A 10,523-nucleotide genomic window follows, 5' to 3' on the forward strand; every position below is an offset into this window, starting at 1 on the left:
TCATTCAATAATTAAATATTTAAATGTTTTAATTCTTGAAACAGAGCAAATTTAGGAAGAATCTAACTTCTGGGTTGTTTTATCTCCCATCACGTATGTAAAGATAGTGTTTTCTCCATTTCTTTACCAGTTTTTCCCTATGGCCCCAGATTTTTAGATATATAAGCCTTTGCCCTTGAACATTTTTGATGGATAGATACAAATTTTAACTCAAGTTAAAAATTACCCAATCTTTCTGACTCCTGGTTAACAGTTTTATTTTGATAATACTCTTAAATCAGTAATGCTGGGACTGGGGATGTAGCTCATTTGGAGGAATGCTTGCTTATGGTGCTTTACAAAGCCCTGGGTATGATCCCCAGCATCTCCTAAAACTGGACGTGGTGCCGCCACTTGTAGTCCCAGTACTAGTGGAGAGGCAGGAGAATCAGTTCAGGGTCTTCCTCTGGCTACATAGTGAATTCAAGGCCAGTTTAGACTACATGAGACTCAGTCTCAAGCAAATAAACATAATGAGTAATCTTCATTTTCCTATTAACCCCTTTCCACTCCTCCCTAGTAATTAAAAAAAAAATTACAAAAACTTGAGTGCTTAGCTTCTAGAGTGTTGAGGCATTACTTCTGTGGCAACCCTGACTTTGTGTCTAGTTTGATTTCTGCTACAGCCCTTATAGCCTTTCTGTACCTTAGACAGGGGGTAGGCCCTTCCTAACCTACACAGTCATACAGAAGCCTTAGAGGATTACTAACCAAGCTAAGTAAAAGGCTACTCATTTTTTTTTTCCTTTCCTTTTTCTTCTCATTTTTCCTAATTTGTTCATTTAAGAAATATGAACTGAGGGGCTGGAGAGATGGCTCAACAGGTAAGAGCATTGACTGCTCTTACAGAGGGACCAGAGTTTGATTCCCAGCACCTACATGGCAGCTAACAACTGTCCATAACTCCAGTTCCAGGGGAATCTGATGCCTTTTTCTAACTTCCCGTGGGTATGACACAGGTGCACTCACACACATGCGGGCAATACACTCGTATTATTTTTATTTTATGTGTACGAGTGTATTGCCCGCATGTGTGTGAGTGCACCCGTGTTGTGCATTGCTGCAGAGGTCAGAAGAGGGCTTCGGATTCCCCTGGAACTGGAGTTAAAGGATGGTGCATAGCCGCCATGTGGGTGCTGGGAATCGAGCCCAGGTCCTGAAGGAGCAGTCAGTGCTCTTAACTGCTGAGCCATCTCTCCAGCCCCAATGTAATTTTAAATGAGGTGATTAGGACAGTACAGAAAAATTAACATTTGGTTAAAGATTTAAAGGCTATGAGAGAGTGACCCATAAGAAATACAGGAAAGAATCTTACAGGCAGAGGGGGGCAGCATACTTAAAACCCTGAAGTGCAGAATGTGCCGATATGTTGTCAGCTCTCGGGGACAGCAAGGTAGCCAGTGTGTCTGTAATGCAACAAGTGATGATGAGGAAATTAAATCAGAGAGATAATGCAAGAGCACTACATTCTTTAACATACATAGACTGTGTTAAGGAGCTGGGGCTTTGCTACAACTAAGGAGAGATTTAGCAGTGGAGTAATATAATCTGGTTCTTTTTTTAAAAATTATTTTTATTTTATGTGTATGCGTGTATTGCCTGCATGTAGGTAAGCGTACACGTGCCGTACAATGCCCGTGGAGGACAGAAGAGGCCGTTGGATCCCCTGAAACTGGAGTTATGGACAGTTGTTAGCTGCCATGTGGGTGCTGGGATTCCAACCCGGGTTTTCTGCAAGAACAACCAGTTTCTTAACTGCTGAGCCATCTCTCCAGCCCCTTGTAACATTTTTTTTTCTTTTTTTATGTGTATGTGTGTATTGCCTGCATGTAGGTAAGTGCGAGTTACGGACAGTTGTTAGCTGCCATGTGGGTGCTAGGATTCAAACCCGGGTCTTCTGTAAGAACAACCAGTGTTCTTAACTTCTGAGCCATCCCTCTAGCCTCCCTGCGTCATATTTTTAAAGGATCACTCTTCTAAATTGTGATTAGACTGAAGTGACGCAAAAATAGAAGCAGAAAGACAGCTAGCTGTGGTGTACACCTGGTAATCCCAGCATTTGGGATACTGAGACAGTAGAATTTTGAGTTCAGACTTAGCCTGCACCTGTATAACAGCCCTTTCAACCAAAATAAAACAGAAAAGCAGGTTGACCACTTTGGATACCACTATAATAACTCAAAGTATAGTGACTCCATCCAGAAAGCAGTGGAGGAAGTAGCAATAGATGAAGTTTTTAAAAATTTTTATTATTTTATGTATATGTGTGCATTGCCTGCATGTAAGTGCACCCATGTCATGCAATACCCGTGGAGGACAGAAGAGGCTGTCAGATCCATTGAACTAGAATCATGGCCAGTTAACTGCCATGCAGGTGCTGGGATTCAAACCCGGATCTTCTGCAAGAACAATTAGTGTTTTTTTTTTTTTTTTTTTTTAATATTTCATTTATTTTATTTTATGTGTACGCATGTATTGCCTGCATGTTGGTAAGTGCACCCGTGTCGTGCAATGCCCTCAGAGGACAGAGAGGCTATCGGATCCCCTGGAACTGGAATTATGGACAGTTATTATCTGCCACATGGGTGCTAGGATTCGAACCTGGATCTTCTGCAAGAACAACCAGTGTTCTTACCTGCTGAGCCATCTCACCAGCCCCACAGTGTTCTTAATGTCTAAGCCAATTCTCCAGCCCCCAATTTTTTTTTTTCAAACTTTCTTTGTGGCAAGGTCTTGTAGCTCAAACTGGCCCCTGTTCTCCTCTCTGTAGTCAAGGATGACCCTGAATTCCTTGATCTTTTTAAGAAACATTCATTATTTTTATGTGTTTGAGTGTATTGCCTGCATGCATGTAAGTGCACCCATGTCATGCAGTGCCTACAGAGATCAGAAGAGGGCATTGGATCCTCTGGAGCTGCAGTTAGGGACAGTTGTTAACTCCCATGTGGGTGCTGGGAATCAAACCCGGGTCCTCTTCAAGACCAGCCAGCATTCTTAACCTCTGAACCCATCTCTCCAGCCACCCCCCTTTTAAAAAAATTTTTTTTATTTATTAGAATTCCTTGATCTTCTTAACTCAGTTTCCCAAATGCTAGGATTAAAGGTGTGTAGTGCTACACACCTGGTCTTTATTTCTTGTTTTTAAATTTTAAATTTATATGAAGCAGGGTCTCTATCTAGGCAGTCTTCTTGCATTTTCCTCCCAAGTGCTAGGATTATAGGCATGAGCCATTACACCCAGTTTAAATTTTAAACTTTGCAGGCAATACACTCATACACATAAAAAATAAAAATAATAAATAAAATATTTTTTAAAATATTATAAGAAGGGCTGGAGAGCTGGATCAGCTGTAAAGCTCACTGGCTGCTCTTTCAGAGGACCCAGTTTCAGTTCCCAGCACGTACATGGCAGCTCCTCACAACTGTCTGTAACACCAATTCTAGAGGATTTAACTCCCTCTTCTGGCCTCCATGGGCACCAGACACCCATGTAATACACATATATGCATGCACCAGAACACTCACTCACATAAAAATAAATGCATCTTTTAAAAAATACTGTAGAATATTACAAAGACTTCCTGTCTACACCCAAATTCTCCAGTTATTAACATTTTAGGGGTCTTACTGTTGTTTTTGAGACAGGGTCTCATGTAACCCAGGATAACCTCAAACTTGCTCTGTATCACTTAGGATAACCCTGAACTAATCTTCCTGCCTTCACTCCAAGTACTGGGGTTGCAGGCATATACTACCATACCTAGCTAGGGTTTTTTGGTATTGTTGGTTGGTGATTTTTGGTTGTTCATTTGTTTTTGTTTTGTTCAGATTTATTTAGTTTTTCCTTTCTTTTAGGGTGTTGGAACTCTTCTGGGAAATGGGGGTAGAGATAATTGCACATACCTTGAGAGAACATGATTCTCATTTAATGGTTTCTGATTTCCCTATAAAATAGCATATAAGCTTATGTCCTAAGAATGAAAGAGATGTGGTAATACAGAGAGCTTCCTAAGTGGTATACATTTTAAATACTTAGATCAAATGGGAGAAGATTCTGACTAAGGACATATGGAGGGATTGTTAACATTAGGGGCCCAGTGGAGGAAGGAAACTAGTTCATGTGGTGTCCATCCTCTTCTTGGTATACTTTTTCTTTAGTAGAACCTAGCAGCAGAAATAAAGGTGCAGCTATGTATGGTGGGACACATGCTTGCAATTTCAGCACTCAGGAGGTGGTGATAGAAGGATCAGGAATTTGAGGCCAGTTTGGGCTATGATAAGACCCTATCTTAAAAAAAAAGCATTCAGGTAGGTGAATCCAAATTTGTGATTTTGTTTGGTGCATGTGATAGAAAGCTAAACTAGGCAGAGAGGGAAAAGAGAATGAGGATTTGATAAAAGAGCAGTTTAAAATATATCAAATACTCTATTGGCTTAATAGAGCTGAATACTAGAAGAGACTGAGGAGTTAGAGAAAATAAAGAACAGACATCTGATGAAATTGTAGGGCCAGTATAATGGGAGCAGGAGAGTATGGTCAGAGAAAGAGTGAGGAGTTCTTGAGGTTACTGAATTTGAGACCAAAGACCTCAAGGAACTATAAAAACATGGATCATCCCTATATGGACATTGGAATTGCCTAACATAACAGTTAACCTTAGGTGGATTGACTCAAGATTCTAAATAATAAATGACCATGAGCCTTTTTAAAGCTGAACCTAGGTGTATACGTGGAGTCAGTTTATTCTCAAAGCACTCACATGGTAATAGAAATAGCCTCAGCCAGTAAATAGACTTAGATGTATCTGAGTAGTATCTGAATTGGTTGGTTGATCAGAAGGATCCATGTATAATATGCTATTAAGCATCATGTACACAATTGTATTCTAATGCGGTGCTTTTTCTACTAACCTTGGTAGTTTTGCAACAAGCTGAGTTTATTCAACTCAATTTTTTTATCTTCCTGCATGCTTAGAAGAACAGTTTTATTTTAGCTTCTGTAAAGCTAATGGGTCTTTTTGTTTTTTTAGTGCCAAAGATTTACAAATTAATTTACTTGAAGAGTACCTTAAATAGAAATTTAACCTGAAGTGTAGTTAAGGTTTTTAGTACATTTATTAAATTGACCCATTAATTTGCTTATTCATCCTTTCAGCCACGTAATTAGCCTATCCTGTTACATCCATGAACCAACAAGAACTGTTTGAAAACAATATATTGGGAATATGTTGAACTAAGTGTAAAATAATTCATTGTTCTTTATTCATTTTCTCATCTCTAGCTACATATCCCCACCGTTTGAATCTCTTTTACCTGGCCAATGATGTCATACAGAATTGTAAGAGGAAAAATGCAATCATATTCCGTGAATCGTTTGCAGATGTACTTCCTGAAGCAGCTGCTCTGGTGAAGTAAGTACATTCTTAAATTTTTTTGTTTCTCCCTCTTTGTTTTAATCCCTAACAAGAGCGTGAATAATATGCATATTGTGCAAGAAAGATTCTTTGACCAAAATGTTTGTTATGACTTTCCTGCTAATGCACACAGTTTTTCTTTCTAGCTTTTGTTTTATTTTTCTTTTGGTATTGGGAGTTAAACCTAGGAAATTGTGTATAGTAGGCAAGAGCTCTACTTCTGAGAGTAGAAGCTACATTTTCCTTTAAAAAACAATTTCTTTCGAGATGTGGTAATGCACGATTTTAATCCCAGCACATGGAAAGCATAGCCGGCATATTTCTGTGAGTTGGAGGCCAGGCTGTTCTACATAGTGAGTTCCAGGCCAGTGAAGAATAGATACATAATAAGACCCTGCCTTTACGTAAACAACAACAAAAAAACCCAAACTATTTATTCCTGGGGTTGGAGACATGACTCAGTGGTTAAGAGCCTTTCTTGCTCTTCCAGAGAACCAGTGTTCAGTTTCCAACTGCCTGTAACTTTACCTCTAGCTCCAAGAAATCCAGTGCCCTTGTGTGGCCTCTTCAGAAACCCACACATGGCATGACAGAGACTCACATAGACACACATACATACACACATGAGTAAAAATAAGTTTAAAAATTAAAAAATAAAAATTAGGGGGCTGGAGAGATGGCTCAGAGGTTAAGCACACTGGCTGCTCTTGCAGAGAAAAAATTTATTTATTTATTTTATTTTATGTGTATGTGTGTATTGCCTGCATGTAGGTAAGTGCACCCGTGTCATGCAGTGCCCGCAGAAGACAGAAGAGGCTGTCAGATCCCCTGAAACTGGGTTAACGGACAGTTGTTAGCTGCCATGTGGGTGCTGAGATTCAAACCCAGGTCTTCTTCAGGAACAGTCAGTGTTCTTAACTGCTGAGCCATCTCTCCAGCCCCAACAAATATTTTTTTTTTAAATAATGAAATCAGAGGCCAGGCTTGGTAGTACATGCCTTTAATCCCAGTGCTTGCGAGGCAGAGACAGGTGGATCTCTGTGAGTTTGAAGCCCGCCTGGTTTGCATAGAGAGTTCCAAGCCAGCTAAGGCTATGGGGAGACCCTGTTTCAAAAATACCAGCCCCCCCAATAATTAATTAATTAAAATAAAATGATGAAATCAGGACTGGAAAGATGGCTCAATCGTTAAGAGCAAGTACTATTTTTCAGAGAACCTGAGTTCAGTTCCTAGCACTCGTGTTGGTGGCCCACAACTCTAGCTCCAGAGAATCCAATGCCTTTGGCTTCTGCAGGCACCTGCTTGCATATGCATGGACACACACACACACATACACACACACACACACACACACAAATAACACACATATACATACACATATATACACATAAAAATAAGAAAAATATATTTTTAAAATAATGGACTCAGGCTGGAGAAATAGCTCAGCTGGTAAAATGAATTCTGTTCTCAAAACCCACATAGAAAACAATGCTAGGTATTGTGCACATGCTTGTAATCCCAGTACAGGGGTAGCAGAGAATGGTGGATTCCTGGAAATCCATGCAAATGACAGACCCTGTCTCAACCATACACAGCACCTGAGGAACCATACCTGAGGCTGTTCTCTGGCGTCCAGACACACTCAGACACACAAAGATTGATAAACTCATGTCATTCAGCCAGCTACTACTTAGTGAGTATGCAACCAAAATGGTTTTGAACAATTCATCTTCCTGCCCCCACCCTCCAAGTTCTGGGATTATAGGTGTACATAACTAGGCCTGACTGATTCTGAGAATCCACCTTTTCTTTTTTTTCTCTCTCTCTCTCTCTCTTTGTGTGTGGGGTGTGTGTGTGTGTGTGTGTGTGTGTGTGTGTGTGTGATCTCTCTCTTTGTGTGTGTGGGGTGTGTGTGTGTGTGTGTGTGTGTGTGTGTGTGTGTGTGTGAGAGAGAGAGAGAGAGAGAGAGAGAGAGAGAGAGAGAGAACCTAAGATGTCCCACATGTTAGACAAGCACTCTACCCCAGAGCTATATCCTGAGTCCCTAATGTGGTCTTGTGTTATTTTTACATGCTGGCTTCTACAAAAGGTTTTCTCTAGAGGAACACATTTTTTGTTTACCCCACAGGGGATCCTGTAGATTAAAATGAAACAAACTTATTCACAATCAAAGATCTCCAAACACTCGGCTGGGTGTGGTAGGTAGCACATGCTTTTAGTACCAGCACTCAGGAGGCAGAGGCGGGTGAATCTCTGGGTTCAAGGCCAGACTGGTCTACCTAGTGAGTTCCATAGGAAAACAGACCACTATGAGAATCATATTGGAATTATCAGACAAAATATAAAATAGCTATATAAGAAATGTTAAAGGGGGAGCCAGCTGTGGTGGCACATACCTTTAGTCCCAGCACTTGGGAGGTAGAGGCAAAAAAAAAAAAAAATGTTAAAGAGCTGGAAAGTTGGCCTAGCAGTTAAGAATTTGTACTGCTCTTGCAGAGAACCTGAGTTTGATTCCCAGCACACACTTCAGGTAACTCACAACTGCGTAGAGCTCCAGCTCTAGGGGAACCAATGCCGTCTTCTGGCCTCTGGCACCCAAATACTCATATATACACCTCCACACAGACATGTGTGCACATAGAAAAATAAAAACCTTAAATGTCAGAGATTAAATATGATAGCAAAATGAATGATGGGTAAGATATTTGGACAAATTTATAAAGAATGAGTAGGAATTTTGGAAAGAAAGAAAATAGCTGGGCATGGTGACATGCGCCTTTAATCCCATCACTCAGGAGTCAAAGGCAGGCTGATCTCTGAGTTCCAGGCCAGCTGGGGCTAGAGGAAGACCCTGTCTCAAAAAACAAAGCTAACTAACCAACTAAAAAACTAAAATAATTTTGAGGAAATTAGAATACATCAAGAGAAATAGGATTTGGAAAAATGGAAGAAAAAAGATTAGAATGAGAGGCCTAATTATCAAATTGCAGCCTCAACAGGAGAGAACTTTTGACTTCTTTTTTATCTGTATGTATGTGGTGTTTGTGTATATGTATGTGTGTACACATGTATATTCACATGTTTGCATAGGCAGGTGTTCCCTGCTCACTATGCATGTACCTCTGGAGGACAGAGATAGACATCCACTGTGTTCTTCTATGGCTATCCACCTTATTTATTTTATTTATTTTTATTTTATGTGTGTGGGTGTTTTGCCTACATGTGTGTAAGTGTACCCATACTGTGCGATTCCTGCAGAGGTCAGACAAGGACGTCAGATCCCCTGAAACTGGAGTTATATGGACAGTTGTTGGCTACCATTTGGGCGCTGGGAATTGAACCTGGATCCTCTGCAAGACAGCCAGTGCTCCTAACCACTGAGCCATTTCTCCAACCTCTCCGATCCTCCACTTATTTTTTGAGACTGGTTCTCTCATTGAACTTGGAGCTCATTTCACCTAGACTGGCTAGTCATTGAGCACCCCAGGATCTACCTATCTCCATGTTTACCTCTGACTCCCAATGGTGGGATTACAGATGTGCACTGTGGCTTTCAGCTTTTATGTGGGTACTGAGGTCTAAACTCAGATTCTCATGATTGCACAAGCACTTTACCCATAGCCATCGCTCCAGCCCATGAAAGTAATTTTTAAAAAATTTTTATTTATTTTTATTTTTTGTGTATGAGTGTATTGCTTGCATGTAGATAAGTACACCTATGACGTGAATGCCCACGGAGGACAGAAGAAGCCGTCAAATCCCCTGGAACTGGAGTTTTGGACAGTTGTTAGCTGCTATGTGGGTGCTTGGATTTGAACCCAGGTCTTCTACAAGAACAACCAGTGTTCTTAACCTCTGATCCATCTTTTCCAGCCCCATCCCATGAAAATAATTTTTTTTAACTTTGTTTATTTTTATTTTATGTGTATGCATGTATTGCCTGCATGTGTGTAAGTGCACCCATGTCATGCGGTGCCTGTGGAGGACAGAAGAGGTCATTGAGTTATGGACACTTGTTAGCTGCCATGTGGGTGCTGGGATTTGAACCCGGGTCTTCTGCAAGAACAGTTAGTGTTCTTAACTGCTGAGCCATCTCTCCAGCCCATGAGAATAATTTTAAAAACAGCGCTAGTATGGTGGTACATGCCTATAATATAGGTGTTCAGGAAACTACATAGTGAATTCTGTATCAAAAAATAAGCAGTAAAATTTTCAGCTACTTGAACAACTATGCTAAAAAAAACTAACAGCTATGTGCGGTGGTGCACACCTGTAACTCTAGCACTGAAGAGACTGAAGAAGAAGGTGTACCATGAATTCTGGGCTACATAGTGAAACCCTGTATATAAAATAAAAGGTTAGGAGTGTGACTCAGTGGCATAGTGCTTACCTAGTATACAGAAGACTGTGGGATCGCACACTGTCATGGGATATGAACCTAGGAAATGGATCAGTGAGATGGCTCAGTAGATAAAGGCACTTGCTGAGTAAGCCTGCCAACCTGAGTTCAATCCCTGAGACCTACATGGTAGAAGGAAAGAAAGGTGAGAACCAACTCCACAAAGTTTTCTGCCCTCCACACACACACACCATGGCATGCATGTCTTTACCCAATCATGCACACACAATAATTTTTTATAAAAAAAAAGAAAAACTTGCCAGAAAATGAAAAAGTAAAGGATTTAGGAGAATTGGAACTCTTCTGCACTTTCAATGAGAATATAAAATGGTATTATTGAGGGCTGGCAAGATAACCCAGCAGGTGAAGGTGCTTGCTACCAGCCCTGAAGACCTGAGTTCAGTCCTCAGGACCCATATTGGTGAAAGGGAAAGACCTAACTCCCAGAACTTATCCTCTGACTTTTACACACGTGACCTGGTATACTTGTTACCACGTACATTTACCTGCACAAAATAACTTAAAACTGTAATAATTTTTTTTAATTACTTATTTACATACTTAGAAGAAGCATTTTACAACAGCATTGACATATTCCATAACAATTTCCAGAGCTAAGATGCATCTCTTTCAAAATTGGCTGTAAATTTTTAGGTTTACAGTTGATTAAT

The 10,523-nt window shown here is 40.4% G+C and overlaps 1 protein-coding gene across 3 annotated transcripts in view; it reads left to right on the forward strand.

The window, feature by feature from the left end:
- Rprd2 (regulation of nuclear pre-mRNA domain containing 2) overlaps positions 1 to 10,523 on the forward strand; it is an 89,155-nt gene that overhangs the window by 24,722 nt on the left and 53,910 nt on the right. For all 3 annotated transcript variants that reach the window (XM_008843755.2, XM_008843756.2, XM_008843757.3), the window contains exon 2: positions 5,321 to 5,450. In XM_008843755.2, the coding sequence (XP_008841977.1) occupies positions 5,321 to 5,450 (130 nt within the window). The remainder of the gene's footprint in view (positions 1 to 5,320; positions 5,451 to 10,523) is intronic.

The sequence above is a fragment of the Nannospalax galili genome, unplaced genomic scaffold, assembly GCF_000622305.1.
Source record: "Nannospalax galili isolate Female #2095 unplaced genomic scaffold, S.galili_v1.0 scaffold22, whole genome shotgun sequence".
In the NCBI taxonomy this organism is placed as follows: Eukaryota; Metazoa; Chordata; class Mammalia; order Rodentia; family Spalacidae; genus Nannospalax; species Nannospalax galili.